General features: G+C 38.2%; 1 protein-coding gene across 2 annotated transcripts in view; it reads left to right on the top strand.

Annotated features, from left to right (window-relative positions):
- Positions 1–25300, top strand: part of SYNPO2 (synaptopodin 2) — a 200367-nt gene extending 175067 nt beyond the window's left edge. The window contains exon 5 of one of the 2 annotated variants that reach the window (XM_043871342.1): positions 21477–25300. In XM_043871342.1, the coding sequence (XP_043727277.1) occupies positions 21477–22016 (540 nt within the window). In that variant the 3' untranslated portion in view covers positions 22017–25300. The remainder of the gene's footprint in view (positions 1–21476) is intronic. The other variant, XM_043871343.1, reaches the window with a different exon arrangement.
- Positions 25301–26679: the final 1379 nt, after the last annotated feature.

The raw sequence follows: 26679 nt of genomic DNA, 5'->3' as shown, positions 1-26679 counted from the left end.
AATGCTGACAGAGTCACAAGTTTTCAGTGTTTCAAATATATCTAAAAATGTAGTCGTCACTAGAATCTTGGAGTTCCATGAAGTCTTTTGGCTGAACTCGCACGCATTCACCCTGTGTATGGATGAGGCAGCAAACCTTTCTTGCCGCAACATCCTCAATGGAAGTTTTCTCAAAAGGTTATTTCTGTAAAAAATTCCCAGAAAGGGCAGTTTTATACCTTATATTTTTCTAGTAGTTCTTTGTTTTTTTAGCTTTGGGTTTTTGCTTGTTTGTTTTAAACTATGTCTCATTGTCATTTTGGAAACATCTCCTAAGAACTAGTGTAAATTTCAAGGAGAAAAGATGTGAACTTCTAAGTTAATCGTAAAAAAAACAAAAACAAAAAAACCTTCATATATTTTGGAGAGTTTCACTGCCTTAATTTAAAATTGTAGAGCCATTAATAAGGTGATAATTTTGAGGGCTTACTATATGCTAGGTGCCATTCTAACTACTTAACAAATGTTAGCTTTCTCAGTCATCACAAAATGACTAGCATATGAAGAAAGTACCATTATCATGCTATTTTACAGATGAGAAAATACAGTAAAGATAAGGAACTTGTCTAAGTGATGGGGCTGACTCAAGACCCAACAGACTCCAGAGCGCTTCCCCTGACAAATCACATGGCGACGTTACTGCCTTTGATCACAAAAAGGCAAAGGTCACTATATATAAAAGAAGTTGCCCATCAGAGGCAATAAGCTACACCTATCTCAGGAATAACTCAAAATCTTCTAAATCAAAGAAATGTTGAAAAAGCTTCGTAGAGTTTGGTAGCCCCAAATGATAGACACTTTTGAACAGGTACAAGGGGAAAACTATGGTTTTTATTTCCATCAGCCTGTTTGCTTATAACTCAAAAACGCTGGGGGAAGCTTAATATTTTGCTCGTTACCATTGATCAGTTCAGTTCAGTTCAGTTGCTCAATCATGTCTGACTCTTCGCGACACCATGAACTGCAGCACTGCAGGCCTCCCTGTCGATCACCAAGCCTGGAGTTTACTCAAACTCATGTCCATTGAGTTGGTGAGGCCATCCCACCATCTCATGCTCTGTCGTCCCCTTCTCCTCCTGCCCTCAATCTTTCCCAGCATCAGGGTCTTTTCAAATGAGTCAGCTCTTCGCATCAGGTGGCCAAAGTATTGGAGTTTCAGCTTCAACATCAGTACTTCCAATGAATATTCAGGGCTGATTTCCTTTAGGATTCACTGGTTGGATCTCTTTGCAGGCCTAGGGACTCTCAAGAGTCTTCTCCAACATCACAGTTCAAAAGCATCAATTCTTCAGTGCTCAGCTTTCTTTATAGTCCAACTCTCACATCCATGCATGACTACTGGAAAAACCATAGCTTTGACTAGACCAACCTTTGCTGACAAAGTAATGTCCCTGCTTTTTTAACATGCATGTCTAGGTTGGTCATAACTTTCCTTCCAAGGAGTAAGTGTCTTTTAATTTCATGGCTGAAATTACCATCTGCAGTGATTTTGGAGCCCCCAAAAATAAAGTCAGCCACTGTTTCCACTGTTTCCCCATCTATTTGTCATGAAGTGATGGGACCAGATGCCATGATCTTAGTTTTCTGAATGTTGAGCTTTAAGCCAACTTTTTCACTCTCCTCTTTCACTTTCATCAAGAGGCCCTTCTTCACTTTCTGTCATAAGGGTGGTATCATCTGCATATCTGAGATTATTGATATTTCTCCCGGCAATCTTGATTCCAGCTTGTGCTTCATCCAGCCCAGTGTTTCTCACGATGTACTCTGCATATAAGTTAAATAAGCAGGGTGACAATAGACAGTCTTGATGTACTCCTTTTCCTATTTGGAACCAGTCTGTTTGTTGTTCCATGTCCAGTTCTAACTGTTGCTTCCTGACCTGCATATAGTTTTCTCAAGAGGCAGGTCAGGTGGTCTGGTATTCCCATCTCTTTCAGAATTTTCCACAGTTTATCATGATCCACACAGTTAAAGGCTTTGGCATAGTCAATAAAGCAGAAACAGATGTTTTTCTGGAACTCTCTTGCTTTTTTGATGATCCAGCAGGTGTGGGCAATTTAATATCTGGTTCCTCTGCCTTTTCTAAAACCAGCCTGAATATCTGGAAGTTCACAGTCCATTTACTGCTGAAGCCTGGCTTGGAGAATTTTGAGCATTACTTTACTAGCATGTGAGATGAGTGCTATTGTGCAGTAGTTTGAGCATTCTTTGGTACTGCCTTTCTTTGGGATTGGAATGGAAACTGACCTTTTCCAGTCCTGTGGCCACTGCTGAGTTTTCCAAATTTGCTGACAAATTGAGTGCAGCACTTGCACAGCATCATCTTTTAGGATTTGAAATAGCTCAACTGGAATTCCATCACCCCCACTAGCTTTGTTTGTAGTGAGGCATCCTAAGGCCCACTTGACTTCACATTCCAGGATGTCTGGCTCTAGGTGAGTGAACACACCATCATGATTATCTGGGTCGTGAAGATCTTTTTTGTGTAATTCTTCTGTGTATTCTTGCCACCTGTTCTTAATATCTTCTGCTTCTGTTAGGTCCATACCATTTCTGTCCTTTATTGATCCTATATTTGCATGAAATGTTCTGTGGTATCTCTAATCTTAAGAGGTCTCTAGTCGTTCCCATTCTATTGTTTTCCTCTATTTCTTTGCACTGATTTCTGAGGAAGGCTTTCTTATCTCTCCTTGCTATTCTTTCGAACTCTGCATTCGAATGGGTATATCTTTCCTTTTCTCCTTTGCTTTTTGCTTCCATTCTTTTCACAGCTATTTGTAAGGCCTCCTCAGACAGCCATTTTGCTTTTTTGCATTTCTTTTTCTTGGGGGTGGTCCTGATTCCTGTCTCCTGCACAAAGTCACGAATCTCCATCCATAGTTCATCAGGCATTCTATCAGATATAGTCCCTTAAATCTATATCTCACTTCCACTGTATAAGGGATTTGATTTAGGTCATACCTGAATGGTCCCCACTTTCTCCAATTTAAGTCTGAATTTGGCAATAAAGAGTTCATAATCTAAGCCACAGTCAGCTCCTGGTCTTGCTTTTACTGACTGTATAGAGCTTCTCCATCTTTGGCTACAAAGAATATAATCAATCTGATTTCGGTGTTGACCATCTGGTGATGTCCATGTCTAGAGTCTTCTCTTGTGTTGTTGGAAGAGGGTGTTTGCTATGACCGTTGATGCATTAGACCAACTTCCTCAAACACTCACATCCAGCCATCATATATTACTGTGTTAGTTGCTCGGATGTGTCCAACTCTTTGTGACCCCATAGACTGTAGCCCGCCAGGCTCCTCTGTCCAGGGAATTCTCTAGGCAAGAATATTGGAGTGGGTAGCCACTCTCTTCTCCAGGGGATCTTCCTGATCCAGGGATTGGACCCATGTCTTCTGCATTGCAGGCAGATTCATTACCATCTGAGCCACCAAGGAAGCCCAGCTATGCTAATTTATACCAGGTAAATTAAGGGAAAAAAGAATAGTGATAAGAAATTCCTCAAATTTTAGTAATAATAATGCAGAAAAATTGTTGATGCAAATATTCAAATTAAAATAATATATAAAAGCCATAACTTGACTTGTGGGAAGCAAAGGATAACCATTTCTTAAGTGAAATTCACCTATGATTATGTGAGACATGCACATAAACACCAAGCATACAGAGGCAACATTTTGTAGCAGGTAAGCATGTGGCTGAATTCCAGGAATTGCTAGTTGGGAGACGTTAAGCTAATGATAATGATGTAGTGTGTCTGTGTCTCAGTACCCTCTGCTATGATATGGAGAGAATAATAGGTGTATCTCACAAGTTGTGAAGATGAGACAAACCAGTATGTCTGATGTGTATAAAACAGGGCCTGGCACACAGCATTCAACATATGTTAGCTATTAATATTCTTGTAAAGGGCACTTGATTAACAATAGCTACTATTTCAAAAACTTCCAAGGAAAACACACACGATAATTAAACATTTGTTTTCTCTGTTCATATGAATCCCAGTTTAAGGAATCTAAAAGAACAAAAATAGAAAAAGCCATGTCTGCATGAATCTCATATGGACATGAAGAATAATCTATCCCCAGGAGTCTTTTACTTGGAGGTCTTTGTTTCTTCTCTACTGTTTTCTTCTTACCTAAACTTTGTATTTCTATGTTCCTCTGTAGTCAGCCTATTGGTCAACTTTTTATTCTTTGTCTTCATCTATTGTACTAGAAATGTTGTAGTCATGTACCAAGATGAGACCAGGATTCAGAAAGACTGGTATACTATATATATATATATTTTTTTTTTAAAAAAGAAACAATTTCAGCTTTGAGACCCTGCTATAAAGTGACTGTGTTCAGTTCAAAGTACCAATAGTAAGGAAAACAAGTGTGGTGTATGTGGCAATATAGAGAGAATTCTTATAGGAAAGTGCTTGTAAATGAAATATATTCTCAAAATAGGATAGCTGGTATCCTGAGCAAGGTTCTAGCAGGATGTGAAAGTGAAAGTTTTTTAGTCATGTCCAACTCTTTGCGACCCCGTGGGCTATACATGGAATTCTCCAGGCCAGAATACTGGAGTGGGTAACCGTTTTCTTCTCCAGGGGATCTCCCCAACCCAGGGATCGAACCCAGGTCTCCTGCATTGCAGGTGTATTCTTTAGCAGCTGAGCCATGAGGGAAGCTGATCTAGGAGGACAGTTGAAGCTCAGTTGGGTCTACCACACAGAAAGTGGCATCCCAATCCCCGAAGCCACCCAGTTCAGGCTCTGACAGAGTCTGCCTGCCTCCGAAGGTGCAGCAGACAGCTGTTCTTATCCCTCCTCCCCAACACGGTCCCAGGACAAAGGGCCAGCAACATGGCCTCTTTAGAGTAATTGATCCCCTTGCCTGAGAAGCATGATCAGCTTCCAAAACCAGAAAGAGTGAAACCTCTGTCTGAACAGAGCAAACTCCCAGCTCACAGGGTAAGGGATGAAAAACAGTTCTCAGAAGCTGAGTGACTGATATAGGGAGGAACCTAAAATTCCAGCTGCCTTTAAAACCCAGGGAATTTTTGTGGGTTTTCTGTTACTTCTAGAATTCTTCTGAGTCAGAACCAGAAGTTGGGACTGATGTAGAAGAGAGAAAGATCACAAGATGAGATTCTGAAAACTTTATCTGAATCTAAAATATCTTTTGTTTCAAATACAGTTAAATTGACTTAGTTTAGTTTTCCCTTTGTGCCATTTTATTACCCTTTTTCTTAAAAAGTGAAAAATAACAAGATCTCTTCCTTGCATGGGTTTTTTTGTGTGTGTGTGTGTGTGTGCTAGCATATCTCAGATTGATAAAGAAGTATTCATAAAACCATCCTCAAGAGCTAAAAAATCACCATGGAGTAGGCTGGACTGATATAAATAAAATGCTAATTTAAAGTATATCAACCCTTCGCTGGAAGTTTGTTTTTTAATCACATTCAGAGTTTACTGATTGTCTGGCCCACTGGACTACTTGTTCATGCTTATCAGATGGTGCCAATTATAATTCTTCATAGAAACTCAATATGGGCTAAATATATTTTAAATTCTACAACATTATGAAATATCCAGAAAAATGTCACAATTCACTTCGGGTGGTATTACTGAAATTGAGAGCAAAGCAAAATATATCTCGTAGAACTTTTCATTTTACTGTTACCCTTCAGTTCACCAGTTACTACTACTTCCTTTCCATACAGTGGTTTAGTGTTTACAAACTATTGCCTTCACAGTATCCTAACATATGGTTTCCAACTTTTGTTCCAAGGGGAAAATTAAGATTCCCTTTGCCACATGGAAATTCTGATTTAGTAGCCCCTAGGTGGGGCCCGGGGATTTGTTTTGGTAACATATACCCTGCATGATTCTAATGCTAACAGATTGCGAACCACTCTTTAAAATCAGTTTTCTAACATGCAAAACACTGAAGTCAACTTTATTCTTTAAAAGCCATAAATAGTTTCAGTTCATTCAGTCTGGGACAGTCAGACTTGTAAACAGCACCTGCTTTCAAATGCTCTTGATGTTGTCTGAAGGGTACAGGCCCTGAAGTGCTGCTGATCTTGATGGCTTTATTCTAAAGGCCCAGGAGGTGGCAGCAAATTCCCTTTCCGATCAGAAAGTGCTTCTCAGGCAGCCATTCTACTGTCTGTTGCGAATAATTTGCTTTGAACAGTCTTTTAAATTTGTTTTTTAAATAAAAGAATAAACAGGACCTTGAGATGTGATTTTATCTGACCCTCTGCTTCTCATCAAGTCTCAGAATAAATATTTCTAGGAATAGAATGACACAATTTTATCATCCAAAGAAGAGATTGTACAAAGTTCCTTGGCTGATTTTTCTTATCTCTGGGGAAAAGGATTTTATGACTTCCCTTGGCCGTCGGGCAGTACAGTCTCTTATCTCCAATCAAAAATGTTCTTACTAATAACAAACTGAAATCTCTCTGGCAATAATCAAAACAGTCTTATTTTGGGATCTAGACTAAAGGAGAATTTTGAAGCACTTTGAATGCTAATTAGTTTTTAAAAAGAAAATAAACATGATGGTACAATCTTCAAAACTAAAAAGAAGTTTGTGCACTTTATGGATCACAGGAAAAAATTCCAGTATTTTTGTTTAAACTTAAGACAGCCAAATAGTGTGGTGGATCGACAAAACACAAAATCAGTGAAGAGGCTGCTTTGACATTAGAAGAGTAAGTGGAACAAAGAAACAAGTGGGCCCACTGAGTGGCAGCTTTGATCAGAACAAGAGTATTGTTCTCAGGCCTTTGATGAACTACAGCTTATTTCTAAAACCAAAAAGATGGTGATGTGCCTGGAAGTTCTGTATTATGAGATATATGTTTATATATTTACCAGTGGGAGGGGTAAAGACTAAAAGGAGGTAGGAGAGCTGGATATCTGAGCCACTTTGGTATGGATGAGAGAATAAAGGTCTTCACTGGTGAAAAAGAAAAACAGGACTAATGAATGGAAGTCATAAGACAGTAAATTTCAGTTTAATTTAAGAAAACTTCAAAAAATTGTAGAGAAGGAATGGGAAAGGAACTAATATATTAGACATAAAATGTGTTACAGGCCTTAGTATATGTATTTAGTTTAAATTTCACAACCACCTTATTTGGTGGAAATTATCCTCATTTTTTTTAATTGATAAGGAAATCAAAGCTCAGAGAGCTTAAGAAAATAGTCCAAAGTCACCTAGCCAGTAGGGCAGTGGACTCATTGGCTGAATCCAAGTTTACCTGTGTTCACAGCCTGGGCTTGCTTCTTCAATGCAATGCCTATCACGTGTGTTGTAAAAGGAACTCCTGTACTTCATGAAAGCCTGACTGCAGGATCTCTAAAATCCTTTCCATCTTTAAGATTTTGTAATTTTACATATAAATAGCTCCTTAAAAAGATCTGGGTTTTTAAGTGTTGTGAATATTTTGATGTAGTTAAGCGTTTTAAAAATCAGGGTCAGTTTAAAACCTGACTAGACAAAATTTGTTTGTTCCTTTTCACTTTAATTCCAGTAGTTGAAGAAAAATAGCTTAAAATTAAAGATGTCATTTTACTAACGAGAGAGTAGGAGGTTAGAGAATAACTTTTCTTTCCTTGAAGCACTGACAAGAGGATTTGCTTTAGTTCCAATGTCTGTAAAGTGATTATAATTCCTCCTGACTATTCTTGACACACACACACTTCCTGAGAAGGGAGCATTCTGAAACTCAGAGACACCTCTAGTCCTAGGGCAGCGGTCAGGCTCCCTTCGGTAAAGTAAGAACAGGGTTTGTAACGCTGTAAAGCAGAACTTCTACTCTTGGCTAATCATTTCACCTCAATCACCAGATCTCTATTCTTTGCTGTTAGTATGCACATGTTCCAGTTTATAAAATCATGTCAAATGTATTGTGCATTCATACAAAAAGGACCATTTAATATTCATCTTTTTTCTTTACTCTTCATCCTCTGTTTTGTCCCTTCCCCCCCCCCCCCCCAACTTCTGTCATATCCTACCTACCACTGTCAGTCAACTGGGGTCAAAATCCAAATCTTATTTTGTGAATGGTGCATAGACATTTAATTGTCAGTGTATCGTAGGGATGCGCTGCATTGTCAGACTTCATTTTGTCTTATTAGACTTCATTTTTTTGCAAAAACTGCACTGATGTAGACAACCAGTTGTAACATCAAAGCTGGATTTCACCTGGGACTATGTGACCCACAATGAGAAATTGCAAGAGCTGCTCCCCCTACCCACACCTCCTTCAGGCTCTGTAAAACGTGAAAGAATTGGGACATGAGTTTCTTCTCAGCTAAAACACACAAAAGTTCCAGCCCAGGTCAGTAACATGTGTGATTTCAGCTGGTCAGTGGTCACTTGATCTATTAACTATATGTTAAAAAGGACTTATCTTCATTAGATTTATGAATATTGAAAGAAGCAAAATTAAGAACAAGGACAGAATTAGGAAACAACCATCAAAACAGGCTTGAGAGGTACTTTTTGACTGGTGTAAGTAAGAAATATTTTTGCAAATAGATAAGCTCTTGGACATTTTTTTCCCTCATCCCTTCCCCAGCATTTTTTTTTTAATGGATAGTTGCATAAGAACTTCAGACATATATCTTACTGAAGGATCTCTTTTCTTCTTTCAATCTCAAATGTGTATTTACAAGGGCCTAGACATATTAGTACCTCCAGAAGAATTTACCTTTTATATTAGACTAAGACTACACAACCAAAGTGGCTTAGAGGGCTGATGAAATGTTTGTAGCTGATTGGTAAGGCTTTTGTTCATTCATCTGTATATTTGCATGAGTCAGTACTGAAAGTGAAACAATTGTTTAGCAATTGGATAGTCAATAATTTATTAACATCATATCAAATTGAAGGTGAACTTGGGAAATGAGGAGTGGTCAGGGAAATAACTAGGAATGAGATCTTTTGAATAAATGAGTGGTCTACATATAAAAATTTGCTATAGTATTAATATGCAATGTTTTGTCTAGATAATTATATATTGCTGTTTTGTAAGTGCTTTAAGAAAGCTATGCCAATAGGAAAAGCTGTAATAACAGCTAATGCCAAAGGCAAAGCTAAATATTTCCTCTCTAATTTTGAACGTTTGACAAGTAGACAGCCATCCTAACACTTTATGAGACATCCCTTTGAACCATTCGTGGGATTACATTTATACCCAGGATTAGTATTTTCAAGTAAGGTAAATACTTCCTATTTTGAAGGAAGGTACCTGGACTCTTCTGTTAGAAGATGTTTCCGTATTTCCTGTTTGCCTTTGAAAAGCACACCATCAGGGCTATCACTGTACACTCTGCTTTAATCTATTATCCCCCTTAGTGGTCTTTTATCTATTCATTTGAAAGTCCCACTTTATGCCATTCCTATGTCTTTAAAATGAAATGACATATATGAAATTACTGTATAAATTCCCTCAAACAAGAAAGATATCATTAAGTAAAATTTATCACTTGTACCAGAGAGCTATGGTTAGGCAATTAAGCAAAATTTTTATCTCCTCTGTACTTAAGAAAACAAGCTGGTGATTTCCCAGATGAAGGCTTATATTTTTTTATTCCCAATTTTAAACATCACTCTGGGGCCATGTTTTTGACAAAGGAAACATAAATATGATTTGGTGCTAAATCTTAAACTTCCCAACAAACATTGTGTTAAACATTTTCCCTGGGGGCCCAGAATAAGAATCAAAGTATCCACTTAATAAACTTGGAAACTTAATAGAAAAACAGTTACAAAGATCACTTAAGTCATTTGCCCCATGCTGTATCCTCCACATCCTTATGAAATAATGTCACATGTTGTGTAGTTGTTGATGTGTTTGTCACTAACATTAAGCAGCTTGATTTTCCAGTTTTATAAATGTAATCAGGAGTTGTTACAGTAGGATTGCTTAAAAATCTGCCAGTGGGAAATCTGGAGAATGTTACCATGCAAAGGGCCCAAGCAAGTTTTTCTCTAGCACCCACATATATCTTAAGAATTCTTAATATCTTAGCTGATAAATTTTCCTCAAAGAAAGCAAAATGCATTCTAGCTGGGAAACAAGTTTGCTTAAGTGATATTAACTCTACTTCAAATAGCAGGCACATAAGCTATAGAAATGATCTCTTATTCATACTTTTCTTCTAAGGATAAATGCATATTCATGGTAACTTTTCTTCTTGTGAATGAGTGAGGGAGGAGATGGTTGCCTGGATTTGTTTCAGGAAAGAAAGGTGTTTAGAATATTATGAACAGCTAAAGGTATATTCACACAGTTAAACACATTTTAAGTGGGTTTGATAATTTAACATAATTCAAATGAGATATAGTATAAATATTAATTTTATACTAATAAAGATGACTATCTTTTATGAAATGCTTTCTATATACCAGGCACTGATAATTTTTCTCTGCAAAACCCTCCCACAAAGTCAAAAATTCATTTATTTCATATAGGATAGACACCTTTATTTATTGTGAAATTTTCTCTAGAAACTGATGAGAGCTGAACTCTTCCTATCATTCACTCTTTTCTATAGTGGAAATCTATATAACTTTAAAAAAATTCTTGCTTTTTAATTGAAGGATAACAGCTTTACAGTATTGTATGGGCTTCTGCCATACGTCAGTGTGGATCAGTTATAGGTAGACATGTGTCCCCTCCGTCTGGAAACCCCCTCCCACACCCCACCCCCTCCCACCCCCCGATGTCACAGAGCATCCCTCTGAGCTCCGTGAGCTCATGCAGCTAATCCCCACTGGCTCTCTGATTTACACACGGTAAGTATGTTTCCACACTCTCTCTCCAGTTGTCCCACCCTCTCCTTCCCAGCCTGCATCCACACGTCTGTTCTCTACGTCTGCGTCTCCATTTCTGCCCTGCCAGTGAGTCCATCAGTAGCGTCCTTCTAGAGTCCATATGTATGCCTTAATATACCGTATTTGTTCTTCTCTGACTTACTTCACTCTGTATAGTAGGTTCTAGGTTCGTCCACCTCATTGGAACTTATTCAAATTCATTCCTTTTTATAGCTGAGTAATATTCCTCTGCATATATGTACCACAACTTCTTTATCCATTCATCTGTCAATGGACATCTAGGTTGCTTTTACAATATTTACAATATTGCTTTCACAATAGTCCTAGCTATTGTAAATAGTGCTGCAATGAACATTGCGGTACATGTGTCTTTTTCAGTTATAGTTTACTCAGGGTATATGCCCAGTAGTGAGATTGCTGGATCATATGGTAGCTTTATTTCTACTTTTTAAAGGAATCTCCCTACTGTTCTCCATAGTAGCTACATCAATTTGCATTCTATAGTGGGAATCTATTTAACTGTTACTGTTTAAAACTTTGAGGAGAAAACATCAGAAAACATTTCGATATGTATGTAAAAGATTCTATTTTTCTGTTCAAAGCAACTGAAGTAGACTTTTATAAAAATACACTTAAGTAAGTCTTTTCTCCAAGAATTAAGTAAGGCTTTTCTCCAAAAATTACAAAAAATTAAAATAGCAATTCAGCTACTTAAATAGAACACAGTCTATATTAGCAGGAGTATTTTTACAGGTTATAATTTTTAGAGTGATATACTTCTTTTCTGAGGATGATGGAAAGTGAGAGGGCAAAAACTGCTGTGTAGTAGCATTATGTCTTTCCACTAAAAGATTAAATGCCTTAAAACACATTATTTACATAAATTTTTATTACCTATAGCATGAATTCTTCAATTTCCCTTTACAAACATGAGCTGTGTGACTTCAAGTAAATCACCTAATTTTTTTGCCTCAGTTTCCTTATTTGCAGAAATTGGGGATTATGGAATTGTTGGGAGGATTAAATGAGTTAATAGACAAAAAATGTTTATTACTGTGACTAGTACATAGTAAAAATTCTATGCATGCGTGCATCACTTTAGTTATGCCTGATTCTGTGTGACCTTATGGATTTTAGCCTGCCAGGCTCCTCTGTCCATGGAATTCTCCAGGCAAGAATACTATAGTGGGTTGTTATCATTGCTTCTAAGATGAAAGGGACCACAGAAATAAATGCATAGATTCCTGCCTAACATCAGTCTTCAACATTAAGTTAAATGTTATTTTTATTCTTCCATAACAGAAGGTCAAAAAAGACTGAGAAGTCTATACTTTGGTCCACCCAGAGCTTGCAGAGAGATGAGGTCAGTGGTGATGTTTCTGGCTAACCCTGCTGCCTGCATTCTGGCAGGAGGGAGGCAGTGGCTGGCACAACAGTATCTGAGGCGTGCGGTGCTAATGCCACTTCAAAGGCAGCTTCCTCCTATTTTTATCCTGGGTCAGCAGCCTGCCTATGCAGTTGCCTCTTGAACAAAAGGTTCTACCAGGTCTCTGACACCTTTTAAGGCCTCGCAGACTCTTCTCACAATAACGTGGCATTTGATTTATAAACACAATCTCTACTCTACCCATAATCTTGAAGCAACTAGCCAGCATTCTTACCATTTTACAACCAATGAAAGTAAGGCTGGGAGAGGTTGAATCATATGGGTAAAAAGAGGCAAAGGCAGGTCTCCAGGGTCAATGTGATGTCAAAATTCACGTTCTTCCCCATACAACATACTGGCTCCTATTGTCAGTTAGAACTCTTACTCTTTTTCACAAAGAGATTGTCTTCAAATCTAAAATGAAACTATATTTTTTTAAAGTCTATTGTTTTAGAACCCAAAATTTAATCTGATAGTTAGTCTAAGATGAATTAAGATTGTTTAGTTGCTAAGTTGTGTCTGATTCTTTTGCGACCCCATGGACTGTAGCCCACCAGGCTCCTCTGTCTATGGGATTTCCCAGGCAAGAATATTGGAGCAGGTTACCATTTCCTTCTCCAGAGAATCTTCCCAACCCAGGGATCGAACCCGAGTCTCTTGCTTGGCAGGCAGTTTCTTTACCTCTGAGCCATCTGTACTGGTTATCTGTACATTCTTAGTAAGCAGACTAATACTGTTGATTTCTATCTAAAGAAATGGACACGCTTCTATTTTTTTTTTCTTTTTTTGATAAGAGAGAGCTACAACCGAATTCCCAAAAACTCTACTCGGTAGGAAAAGATTTAAGATTCACTTGAGAAGACAGGTCCCAGGAAATAGACACTGTTATTAAGAGACTAGAACAAAAATAACCTTAAAATTCTCCTGACTACCTAACTGTATCCAAATTATCTCAAGGGAGCATTTGTCCTATATTTAAAGATCTCTAGATAAAGGAATTCTATATCCCTATGGAGAACTTCCTTCTGATGTTGACCTGCTTCCACTTTCAGGGAAATTATAAGTGAAGACTCTCTAGAGCTGGAAGGGCACCTAAGAGATCAACTAGCTAAAACTGCCATTTCCTATACCTGTTTGCAATCTCAATGGTAAATTAACTTTCAACTTTTTCTTCTACAACTCTAACTCATCCCAATTTCCATTATCTTTTTCTTCTTTGGTCTTAATTTTTAAATCTTACAAATAGATTTTGGGCTTTCTTTAGGATTCATGTATAATTTTCCATGACTTTTCTCATTTAGAGAATTAAAGCAGTTTAAAACCCTCACACTTCCATTGACCTAAAAGCAAATCATTTATTTAAAGCATGTTAAAATCTTTTACCTGTATAGAAATTTTGATTTGTCTGTAAATGTTGATTAATCCTATCTGTTTTGCCAGACATCTTGGTGTGCATGTATTGGGGATGGCAGAAATGGGTCTATTTGTGTGAAGCCCTCACCATATGTAACTGACAGGTGAGAAGGGCTACATCTTAGGACATGACCAAAAACTTTGGTAAAGATAACCACAGTTCCTGATTACGGCAGTCTGATACAGAAATTGTTGATTCATTTCACAAATGCTTATGAAACATCTACTTGCTAGGCACTGTTCTAGATCAAGGGATGTCTAAATGAGTAAAACAATAACCCCTACTTTGGATGGAGGTAAATTTAGAGTGGAGAAGCAGATATACGGAATAATTAAATAAACACTTATTATGTTAGATAGGCATCAGCCTAAGGGTAGAAATAAAGGTGGCAAGGGGGAGAGGGAATCTTGAGGGTGAGAAGAGAGAGAGAGACTGAGAACAGCCAATAGTGACCATATGATATCTGGGTAAGGCCCAAAGGAAATGAAGTAGGGTCATGCTGATACCTGGAGTTCTGTGTTCCAGGCAGAGGGTCAGCAAGTGTAAAGGCCCTGAGACACGAGTGGACCTGATCTATTCAAATAACAAAGAGGCCAGTGTGGCTGGAGTAAAGTGGGAGCGACAGAACAGGAGAGATGAAATCAGAGGTACAGGAGGTGTGAAATCAGCAGTCCTGTAGGGCCGTGTGGCTCAGTGAAAGAACCTGGAGTTCCCTGTTTTGAAATGAGAAGCCATGACAGAGTTTTAAACAGAGGACTAAGTGACATAGTCTGACTTAGGTTTTTAACAAGATAATGTTGGCGGCCATATTGAGAACAGGCTAAAGGAGCAAGGGTGAACCCAGGAAACTGAGAGGCTACAGCAATCATCCAGGAAAAGAGTACGATGGCTTAGCTTGGGGTGTTACCAACGGAAGAGGTATGTTCAGATGCTGGACGTGTTTTAAAGCTGACAGTTCAGGTGTGGGGTCAACAATCACTCCAAACAGTGATATTTTGACCTGAGCAAATGGAAAACTGGCTAAGGCCCGGTGCCTTCTTGTACCCATGTGCCCCTTTATGGACCCCTGGTTTGTAGAAATTTTAACCAGTGATTTAAAAGACAAAAGAAATGCCATTTATTCCTGTTGGCTATTATTGGAATCTGTTTATGATAAGGGATATCATGAGTGTTTACTGTTCATATATGTTTAGCGAGAAAGAAGTTGAAATAATATTTGTCAGCTGGAGACTGTCTACTGTGCATGTGTGAGCAGGATTTCAGTCAAGACAATTCTTTTAGCTTTTAAGGTTTATGGTAAGAAATAGTTTGAACTTCAAAGCATATATCAGTATATCACATTTAACTTCTTTGGCTTCTAGGGCAATTTGCATTGCTTTAAAATTCACTTCTTTGTCCCAGGTAAACCTCAGCTGACCTTTCCTTTTTTAAAATGTCAAGTTAAATTGGTTACCAGACTGTGTAACAAGGAAGCTCACTAAGCTACTTCATTAACAAGCTATGTGTATAAGTCAACATCTAATTGACATAAAAAATGGTTCATGTTAAATGGAGAACGGCCCCCAGCTCCTTTGAGCTTTTAAGCTGACCTGAAAGCAGAGAGCCCTGTCTCCCCTTCAGAGAGAGGGAATGCCTCTCATGTGATATATCCCTATGCACTGTGCCTACTGGTGCTTGTGGCAAATGGCAAGATGCCAATATCAATTAATCCAAATTTAAGATTTCAATGTCCCTTCCCCAAATTTCTAAAGTCTCATTCTATTTAGTTTTCTTGGATTCAAATTTCTTTCTTTTTTTTTTTTTTGTATACGCTGCTTGTTTGTTTATTTCTTACTTATCTACTTTAGCTCATTGCTTGTTTTATTTCTCACTTGCTTTTGGCTGCGCTGGGTCTTCTTTGCTGCGTGCAGGCTTTCTCTAGTTTCAGGAGGCGGGGCCACTCTGCAGTGGTGCATGGGCTTCCCTCGTTGCAGGGCACAGGCTCTTGCTGCATAGGCGTCAGCACCTGTAGCATGCAGGCTCGCAGCTGCGACTTGCTGGCTCCAGGGCATGCAGGCTTCAGGAGTTGCTGCACAAGAGCTCATTAGCTGTGGCCAGTGGGCCCTAAAGCATGCTGTCTTCAGTAATTGCGGCGCGGGGCTCAGTAATTGTGGATTCTTATCTACTGCACTACCAGGGAAGTCCCCCCCTCCCTTTTTTAAACCAATGTTTTATTTGTTTTGTTTTAAAGTCTTTATTGAATTTGTTACACTATTGTTTGTTTTCTGTTTTTGGTGTTTGGCCGAGAGGCATGTGGGATCTTATCTTCCTGAGGAGGGCAATGTTTTAACCATTGAACCACGAGGGGAGTCCCTCAAATCTTTTTTTTTTTCTCTAAACAATTTCATTGCAAGTATAGTGTCATATGTGTTTGATTAAGAAACCTCATATGAGACTGCCTGGGTTCAACTCCCCTTACACCAGAACTTACTAGCCTTCTACCCTCAGGGAACTTACTTAGCCTCTCTAAGTGTCACTGTCCTCATCTGGAAAACAGGGATTTTAAAAGTGCCTACTTCATGGGGTTATATGAAGGATTGTATGAAATATTCCACATAAAGCAATTAAGCATCACCCCTGGGCACACAGTAAGTGATCTAGTAGTGGTGGCTCTTATTAAAGGCAGAGGTAGGAAAACACTTCCTTCCAGTTTATTCTTTTGATGGGAATATGTAACATCAGGCGATTTGTGAGTTCAGTGCAAACGCTCGTAGCCTTCAATTCACATTATATTGGACCAGCTAAAGACTGACATATACTCTCAAGATTCAACACTTAAATGACACACTACTCTAAGTACACACAGACTACCGTTAGTAAGTCCAATATTAACTATGCGACCTGCCAGAGGACACAGCAATTTGGTCAGTTTGAGTGATATCTTCATTGGTTTGCTTCTGGCGATTGTTTATTTAAGTACATCTACTTAAAGAGATCAAGATATTATCATTGCATTAGCTTTATCTAAAAACTAGGAAAAGAAAAATGTAGAAAACTTGAGAGAATGAATACCATTGATGTTATTTCCCCTTAGTTGGAAAAGTGAAGAACAGTATAAGGATAGGGAAGGGTTCCAAAAGAATGGAAGTAACTGGGAATATATGAAGGGATGATTGGATAGAAGTGTAAGTAGATGCATTCTATGTTATTGGGATCAATGGGGTAAAGTTATGGGAGGCAAAGTTTGCTTGAATATAGGGAAGACATTCTCAACACTTAGAGCTTAAAGACTGAGATGGCCTGGAAACTAGTGAGCTCCCTTCTTAGAGCAAGGCCTGGATGAGGTAAAGGTTTCAACTCAAGACTATTTGATGTTACTGGGAAAACAAACAAACACACATATCATTTTATTTTTAGCCTATATTTCATTTTAAAAAGAAAGTAAGAACTATACTCTCTAACGAAATGATAATATTATATAATAGGATATTAAAAGTAGATGTTTCCTCCTAGGCCCTCAAATACAAGAGATGCTGCACCCTGAAGTGAGATTCCAGATAAATACAGACTTTATAGGGAAAACAGGAGACATGAGTATCCCTCGTGTGTTCAAAGATGAGCACACCACTGCCACAATTCTTGAACCCCTGAGTCAGGTCCAGGTTATTAAAGGGGGTCAAGAGTCTGGCAGGAGGAAAGGATTTTGTGAGGTGGAATTCTGGAAGTCTGTAGATCAAGGTGTGTGTTTAGAGTAGATGGAGTTGGGGGACCCTGCCGTCTCACTTCCAGCCTTGTGAGGAAAGAGAGTCAAAGTGGCTTCTTAAAGGACTTTGTATGAGATGTCAGCATGGGGATGGATGGGAGGTCAGAGTGGGCTGGGGTCTGACTCCCTCCCAGGATATCTATAGAGTGAGAGATGGTCTGAAAAACTGTTTTGGCAAAAAATTGGGAAATTTGCTGCTGAACTCCTAAGGGCAAATGATGTGATTGTTTCCCATGGACCAGAGCAGGGCAGAAGGAAGGCAGAGTTGGATGGGGCCATCCCAGGGCCTGTCCAAGGGTGCAAACAGACCCTAGTAGCTACACACTATAGACAGACAGCTTTCTAGGGGTTGTAGATTGAGTTACGAGTCAACTCTAGAATTGAGATGAACTGACATTAATCAAGGACTACAGACAAGATGTCCCCAGTGATAGGGACTTCAAATATCCCTTAGAAGCTTTCTTCTCTGTGCCACCCTGGCTCTGAGAGGGACAAGCCAGAATATGATGTTACTATATAAAAAAAAAATTCTGCTCTTTCTTGTTCTCTATCCTTGCACTTTCACCTCAGGGTAAAAGTTAGGGTTAGCAAGTTGGGAGAGGAAGAGGAGGAAAGCATGAAGAAGCTAAACACATTGCCTTCCCTGAAGGTAAATGAGCCCTAGTTAGGGAAGAAGAGATTGACCTCTAAGAGGAGACTTAAATTTGTTATTCCAGTGGCTGGAATATTATAAGTTAAAACATAATGGTTTGAGTAACTTAAGATGATGATGGTCTAATCCTAAAAGGAAGTCGAATGTCACAGGACCTAAGTTTTCATTCAGCAGCAATGAAAAAATTTCTTTTATTAAAAGATAGATTTCTTAATCTAATCCAGTTTAGATTAATAATAAAATAATTTTATGGTAAAAAAAATTAAAGGGTAGTAGGAGACAAAAAGAAAGAAGCATTTTGATGGCACATCATATATTATTCACAAAAAATAACCAATTTAACATATTGGTTATAGTTAAGCACTCTCATATCAAAACTTTCAATTCTTTTGATAATAATACAATCCAAGGTAGAAATTCCAATCCAGAATCTAACCCATGATATGCTAGGATTCTACCATCAGACCTCCAAACTCCAAAATAGAAGAAACACTTCTGTTATTTTCAGGTCTCTTTGGTCATTTCTGGCTCAGGATGGATCACATGGCTTCATTTAGCCAGCCAAGCAGAGAACAGTATGAGCCTCAGGACAGAGATTGACAGAAAGAAATAGCACCAAAGAACAAGATGTGAAAATTGCTTTGGGGAAATAGGTTAGAATTAGGGGTTTGGGTGCAGGCAGAAACTAGAGGCCTGAAATATTTTTGGCATGAACAGAAACAACAATGTACCTAAAGAACTATTTGTTTATACCACAGGTGCATGTCTAACCTAAGACAATTTGTAATTTTATTCTATTGTTAGCACTTAAAGGAGCATGAAGTCACATTTGGCAGACTGAGGAGTATGTAGAAGAGCAGCAGTCATTTTGTTCTTTGAGGTCACTGCACTGCTGCTATATTTAGCATATGTCTATTCTACGAGACTTTGTGTGTGTGTAAACTCAATGCTATTTTAAGTTTCTTTTCAGAAAAGAGGTAAGGACAAAGGCAGACATAGGCATGCCTATGGGAGATAAGAGCTAATTTCTCTTTATCCTACGGAAGGTTGGGTATGTGTGTGTTAGTTGTCAGTCGTATCGACTCTTGCGACCCCGTGGACTGTAGCTCACCAGGCTCTTTTGTCCATGGGATTCTCCAGGCAAGAATACTGGAGTGAGTTGCCATGCCTGTCTCCAGGGGATCTTCCCGACCCAGGGATCGAAACTGTGACTCTTAAGTTTCCTGCATTGGCAGGTGTGTTCCTTACTACTAATGCTACCTGGGAAGCCCTTCATCATACTGAATGTTAATACTTCTTTATGTATAAAACTATTGGTTCTGTCAATAGAGGTAATGAGTCTCTTCTCTAAACTGACCTCTGACTGACTAACTCACCACTGCAGAGCTAAAAACAGTACTGGATTGTGTTCTTCCTGAGGACACGGACTTTATCTGAAGCATCTTTGAATCCTGAGTTCACAGGAAAATGCCTAGAAATATTAGGAATTCAATAAAATTTTTGTTAAATGAATGAAACAAATGCATTAATAATGAGGAATAGAAACCAAACCCTTAAATAGTAACTTATTGGATCTAGATTAAGAAAGGAGATTAATGAAAACAAGTTTTTACTAGGAGTGTTTTTTGTTTTGTTTTGGGCCATGCCCTGTGGCTTGTGGGATCTTAGTTCCCCAACCAGGGATAAAACCCGGGGCCCCCACAGTGAAAGCACCAAGTCCTAACCACTAGACTGCCAGGGAATTCTCCATTATTATTAAAGTTTCAATGATTAAAAAGAGAGAATCAAGATCCATTATATTGACTCTCTTATGCTTTATATGCAAAACAACAATGAACCACCTACCTTTGTGTGCCTAGTAGAACAACAACAACAAAAAAAACCCAAACATTTTAATCTGAGATATTTTGTCCAAATCTAGGTGTTGCTATTCATTTTAAATATAAGAACTTGATAAAGAAAGAAAAGATATTGAAACCACTTATGCAATTTGAACACATTTTAAAGCATGGCAATGCTTTTTGTTCAAGAAACACAATGCTATGATACTCCCAAGTTGATTCATTTCTCCTAAGTGTGCCTTTGCTACTTTTTGCCAGGAGTTTTCCTGAGTCTCAAGCAAATGGGAATACGTAAGGAAGTAATGTGTATAACCAGACTTCAGTCCAGTTCACTTCAGTTCAGTCGTTCAGTCGTGTCCGACTCCTTGGAACCCCAAGAACCGCAGCACGCCAGGCCTCCCTGTCCATCTCTAACACCTAGAGTCCACCCCAACCTATGTCCATTGAGTTGGTGATGCCTTCCAGCCATCTCATCCTCTGTTGTTCCCTTCTTCTCCTGCCCCCAATCCCTCCTAGCATCAGGGTCTTTTCAAATGAGTCAACTCTTCACATGAGGTGGCCAAAGTATTGGAGTTTCAGCTTCAGCATCAGTCCTTCCAATGAACACCCGGGACTGACCTCCTTTAGGATGGACTGGTTGGATCTCCTTGAAGTCCAAGGGACTCTCAAGAGTCTTCTCCAACACCACAGTTCAAAAGCATCAATTCTTCAGCGCTCAGCTTTCTTCACAGGTCCCTGGAAATACAGAATGAGTAAAAGCTTTCAGTAAATTGTATTTCATGATATTAGACAAACTGAACATTTAGTATACACAAGGGAACATTTCAGGGACACACACTCTCAAAGAAATAAGGAATGTAATATGCATAAAAGGAACCAAAGCACAAATGAAACAAGTGGCTGAACTGTTTCCTGCAGAGACACAGGCAATATACTACACTCAGGAAATAAAGATCCATGTGGTCTTCATCAATATATAAATAGAACTTGGCTGGAAAAAATGTCATCTACTCCACCAAACGGGAAATGTTAAATAAGATAAAAGTAAGACAAAATATTAAAAGTCACTTGGAAAAAGTACAAAGTCCAGTAGAACATGGTCTGTTTCCAGAGTTATTTATATACTTATGCTTATTCAGTATTAGAAAAACAGGACTGGAATGAGGGTGGGCTGTGGATGTAGATACGAATATGAAGAGGGTAGACAGAAAAAGGGTGGCCCCAGTGATGACAGGGGGCTTGCAATGGTGGTGATGCCTAAGAAAGATGGTAGCAATTGGAGCTATGGGTTCAGAAAAGTGGAGCAAGAAGGAGGTCCTAAAGGAAGGTCAAGTCCCAGACCAGCACTAATAGTACGCCAGGCAGAGGCAGCCTATTTTGGTTTTAATTATAAACATTGTGGGGATTTGTTGATTTTTATAGTGCTTAGTAATGGTGTGGAGAATGCTTTGGAATAACAGCCAATCAGCATAAGCCAAAATGAATGAGCTATATTAACATTTTCATTATTTCTAGCAGACTGGACGCTCTCTTTCTCTTCCTGGAAGACCAGTCCCACCTGCCATCTCTGCAACATCTCCTTGGTTATACCAGCCTGCTTATGGCTACACTAGCAAACCAACTGATGGGCTAGAGGAAGCAAAGAAGAGACTGACTCCTTGGGAAGCAGCAGCCAAGTCTCCTCTTGGCTTGGTGGATGAGGCCTTCGGACCCAGAAACATTCAGGAGTCCATTGTGGCAAATGTGGTCTCAGCAGCTCGTAGAAAGGTGCTTCCAGGGCCGTCTGAGGAATGGAATGCAAGACTGTCCTATGTCCCTCAAACCCAGAAACCCAGTGTGGGCTCATTTGTAAAGCAAGAATATAATGTTTCATCCCTACCCAATTATAGTATGCCCAGCTCCCAGTATGGTTCACAGGCACCACATGCATATTACAGGCAGCCTTCCAGAAATGATTCTGAAATAATGTCCTTGGAGACCAGGTCTGATTATTGTCTCCCCATAACCAACTGCAACTATAACCCACACCCGAGGGGATGGAGACGTCAAACATGAAGTTAGCAGAACTGGTTGTACGCCACCTAGATTTTTTTGTTTCTTTGCAGTGTTTTTCACTTTCTAATAGTTTAGATTCACTTTTGATCTTGGCTTGTTCTCATAGGTCATTTATCTGTGTGTGTATGCACACTGGAGTGTAAATCACGTCCTTCTCTGCAGATGCATAGAGAATTTCTTTAAAGAACTCATTTCCTGTGCTAATGACACAGAAATTCCATTTATTTCATTAATACGGAGAATTTAGGCAACTAAACTCTTCTCAATTAAAACAAAATTAACTATGTTCTTGTATGTGCCTTAGTCCAGGATGGAATTAATGAAACATGGTATGCTAATTGTTATTAGCAGTAACAGCAAGGAATATAACAATGGAGAAGTTTCCAATGGTAGTATGGGCAATAATTATATAAAAAGGATTTCCTTGGTGTTATTTTAAGCATTTATTTGAAATATATTTTAAAAACTGGTAACATTCATATTTGGTTTTTGGAATTGAGACAAAGACATTCTCAGAAAGAAAGAAATATTTGAGAGTAAGACAATTATACATTTCAGTTGGACTTCTGAGGTAAGTGGTGTAATGCGTGGGGAATAGAAGATTTAGGTATAGGATTTATTTTTAATCTATTTAAAGCCAGGGGCCTGAGACAGGAATAGACTCTGGGTTCAGGTGTCCTCACTTGTGAGATGAGAAGATCAGATTATTTAATCTCCTAGATGCTTAACAGCTCTGATATTCTGAACTGAGTTTCTCTCATTTGTAAAATGATCTTTGATGCATTATTCATTTTTGTTGCTCATCATATAAATATCAAACTAAGTTTAAGTGGATTGGTCATTGGTGTCACAACATATCATTAAAGGTCCAAGAGGAATTGTTGGGTAGCAGGGTTTGAGCTATGTGCTACATGAGTGAGGGCTGATGTGAAGAAAAAAAGCTATTAATGGATTAAAGGAAGTGGTAGATGGATGTGTCTGTTATTATACAACTGTAGGTCATGAACATTTATTTAATTACAGAAAGCATGCCACAGAAGCCTGTGTAACAAGTGGTGCTTCTTTAGAAAAGCATCATTAGGATGTTCAAAGGAAGTTAAACAGTTGCTTGGACAACTCCATGACCCATGCCTTGTTAGCATGCCCATTAGACAATCAGTTGAACATCTGCTCCTCACTGTCACACCCACAGAGTATTAAACACAAGGAAATTCAAAGTACTTTACATCATAAACAAGTATGAGAATATTTAAAAAATAAAAACATCTTGAGTGTTCAAAACATTCTTAGGTTTCTAAATATGATTATTTTGCTTTGTTTTACTTTTTGACTCTTGAATTTATTATTATGATCGTCTCTTTCACAGAATAATACTTTTTAAAAACAGCCAGGATACAAGTAATCCCTTATTTGGAAACAAACAAAAAAAAAGCTGAAGAAATCACAGTAAGTTCTATTGGTAATAGAATCACCCAGATACTAATTTGTTCAATTATTAAGAAAAGTAGAGTACTTCGTAGAAATTTGAATTATATCTCAAATTAGAAGATATAATTACGGATTCCTAAAGAGTTCCTATGGAATTAAAAAAAAAAAGCCTGGTATATTGGTTAATCTGTCAGCAATTCTCAGGAATCCCCACATAAAAATCCTTGTGGTGGTTCAGTTATTTTAGATGTCAATGTTTTAAGATATGTAGAATTTAGCAGAAGGAATTTTGTACAAGATCATATCCTATTTTGTTGTTTTCTTTTATAAATGCTAGCAGTTATTTCCTTCATTCCTTAGATTTTAGATACTCCAGTTTTAAATACATTATATGATTCACTAAAATTTTCACCAGACTCAAAATAGAGAGATGCATACATTTTAAACTTAAATATTATTATGAAACAGACATGTCCCTCTTTGCATGCACTAGATCAAAACAATCATTGTATTAAGCTATCTGAATTTATTCCAGACATCAAAAAAAAAAAGAAGAAAAGAAAATATAACACATGGCAGGAAAGTTGTACATTTTTCATTCACAGGGAAATTAATGTCTCATTTTTATTAGAAGTCAATGTTTCAAGGACTTATACTTTGCAGATACAATTCTGAAAAAAAGAAGTGCGTTGTCAAATCATCACAAAATGTATGGGTGTTTATCTCCAGTTTTCACAAAAGGAGTAGAGTTAGATTGCTTACACTCAAGCTAATGCTTGAGCTAAGGCTGCCGCGTAGACAACTGATTCCTGCTGAGAAAGCCTAGACAACTACTGTTCTCACAACAATAAAATCAGTCTGGGACTTCCCTGGCAGTCCAGTGGTTTGAGACTCCGCACTTCCACTATGAGGGGCATGGATTCCACCCCTGGTCTAGGAACCAAGATCCTACATGCTGCACAGACCAGCCAAAATAATAATAAATAAATAAGTATTGGTTTGTGTTATGTTCCAAATAATAGTCTTTTCAGAGAAGAGCCTGCGTGTGTGCTAAACTGCTTCAATCATGTCTGACTCTGTGCGACCCTATGGACTGAAGCCCGCCAGGCTCCTCTGTCCATGGGATTCTCTAGGCAAGAATATTGGAGCGGGCTGCCATGCCCTCCTCCAGGGGATCTTCCCCACCCAGGGATCCATCCCGCGTCTCTTATGTCTCCTGCGTTGGCAGGCAGGTTCTTTGCCACTGGTGCCACCTGCTTTGTAAATATATACCACGTGTGTTGTAAGACATTGTTCTACTAGCAGCAATCACAGGGGTAAAAGAGTTCTGTGCTACCATAATTAAAAAGCATTCTCTCGAAGTACACTAATTTGCCACCTCTTTCCATCTTCAGTTTAAAAATATAATTGCATGTGTGTGAAATATCTGTTATTGAGATGATTTAAATACTGTTTGTATTTTGAATTTTAAAACTACATGATTCTAGTCCACTTATCTGACTATATCTCATGTTTTGGCCCCATCACTCATATTGGAAAGGGCTGTCACAGGGCTCAAGCATACACATATATACATTAATGAATTGAAACTTTGGATAAAAAATATATCAAATAGGTTCAGTTATTATAATTAGAGAGGAACTGTAGAAATGTTGGTAAGAGAAAGTAGATGTTCACATTTGATTTTTTTTCAAAGTAGAAGTATTTACACTGTCCACACATCTACTAAAATAGACTATGTTCTCCTGCTTATTAGCTTAACATTTCTACCTTTGTTTATCCCAAAAGACTGTGTTTGAAAGATGCATACTGAAAATCAAAATTGTATTAGTAATAAAAATTAACTTGAAAATCAATTTAAAGAGCCTTTTCATTTTTCCTTATTAAAAAATTCTTTTGAAATAGTCTTCACCCCAAAGATTTAATCTTATCTACTACATATTTTTAAATTTTAGTTTCTACAGTATCAGCTTCCAGACACATTAAAAGAATTTCATGCTGATTGGCAACATTTTAACTGCAACATTTAAAAACTTAAAAAACAACTTACCTGAAAATACGATCAGTTTCACATGTAAGTTAAGAGGTTTTAGACCCATATTTTAATATTATAGTATTATTCTTAATTTAATATTGCTTTTTATTAATTCTTTCTTTCATAACATTCAAAAATCAGTCCTAAGCAAAAGCATGGCCAATGGTAATATGACTTGATAATGTGTTGGTTGAATTTCTAAAACCTGGACTCAGAGAATCTACCATGTTTGTCATTCCACTGCTTCTGATCACTTATTCTCTTTAGACTGCCCCATGATTGACCTTGATTAAACTGAACACTTCATCATAATAAAGCATATTTAAGTAAAACTTTTAAAAAATGACTTTGGATCTTCTTACATACTATTAAAACCATCAGCTGGAATGTGAGCTCCCTGGTCAGTGAGACCATGCAGCACAGCTTTTTGATACTTCTTTTTTAAAATTATGAATAAAATGACTCTCTTGGCAATCTGATGAAAAATAGTTTTAAAGAGCCAGCACTTGAAATACTCCCTAAATATGAGTACCATCTTAGAGATTTAAAAAACTTAAGAGATAGTGAGTACTTGTCTGTCTGTCAACTTAAAGAAAAACACACATCATAGAGTTGTGAGTTTAAGCTTTATTCAGGGTCTTACTGAGGACAACAGCCTGGGAGACAGTCTCTCAGTAGCTCTGAGAAACTGCTCTGAAGAGGCGGGGGAGTAGCCAGTATACACATGAAAGTCTTTGCTAGAAAATATTTGGCAGTCAAGTATACCTCTTAGTAAAAGCCTGTTGCTAATCAAATAGAGCAGATGTCTCAAACTGATGATGTTTATGCTTTTCTGCAACAAAGTGGGGTCATTGAAATTCTTCCTGAGGTGTGTATCTTAACTGCTTTTATTGTTTTTGTTCAGTCACTAAGTCGTGTCTGACTCTCTGTGACCCCATGGACTGCAGCAGGCCAGGCTCCTCTGTCCTTCACCGTCTCCCAGAGCTCGCCCAAACTCATGTCCATTGTGTCGATGATGCCATCCAGCCATCTCATCCTTTCCTGCCCCCTTCTCCCTTTGCCTTTAATCTTTCCCAGGAAAAGGGTCTTTTCCAATGAGTTGCCTCTTTGTATCAGGTGGCTAAAACTGGAGCTTCAGCTTTAGCATCAATCATTCCAATGAATATTCAGGGTTGATTTCCATTAGGATTGACTGGTTGG

Source organism: Cervus elaphus, chromosome 17, assembly GCF_910594005.1.
Source record: "Cervus elaphus chromosome 17, mCerEla1.1, whole genome shotgun sequence".
In the NCBI taxonomy this organism is placed as follows: Eukaryota; Metazoa; Chordata; class Mammalia; order Artiodactyla; family Cervidae; genus Cervus; species Cervus elaphus.
This window is presented reverse-complemented; position numbering and strand designations above follow the sequence as displayed.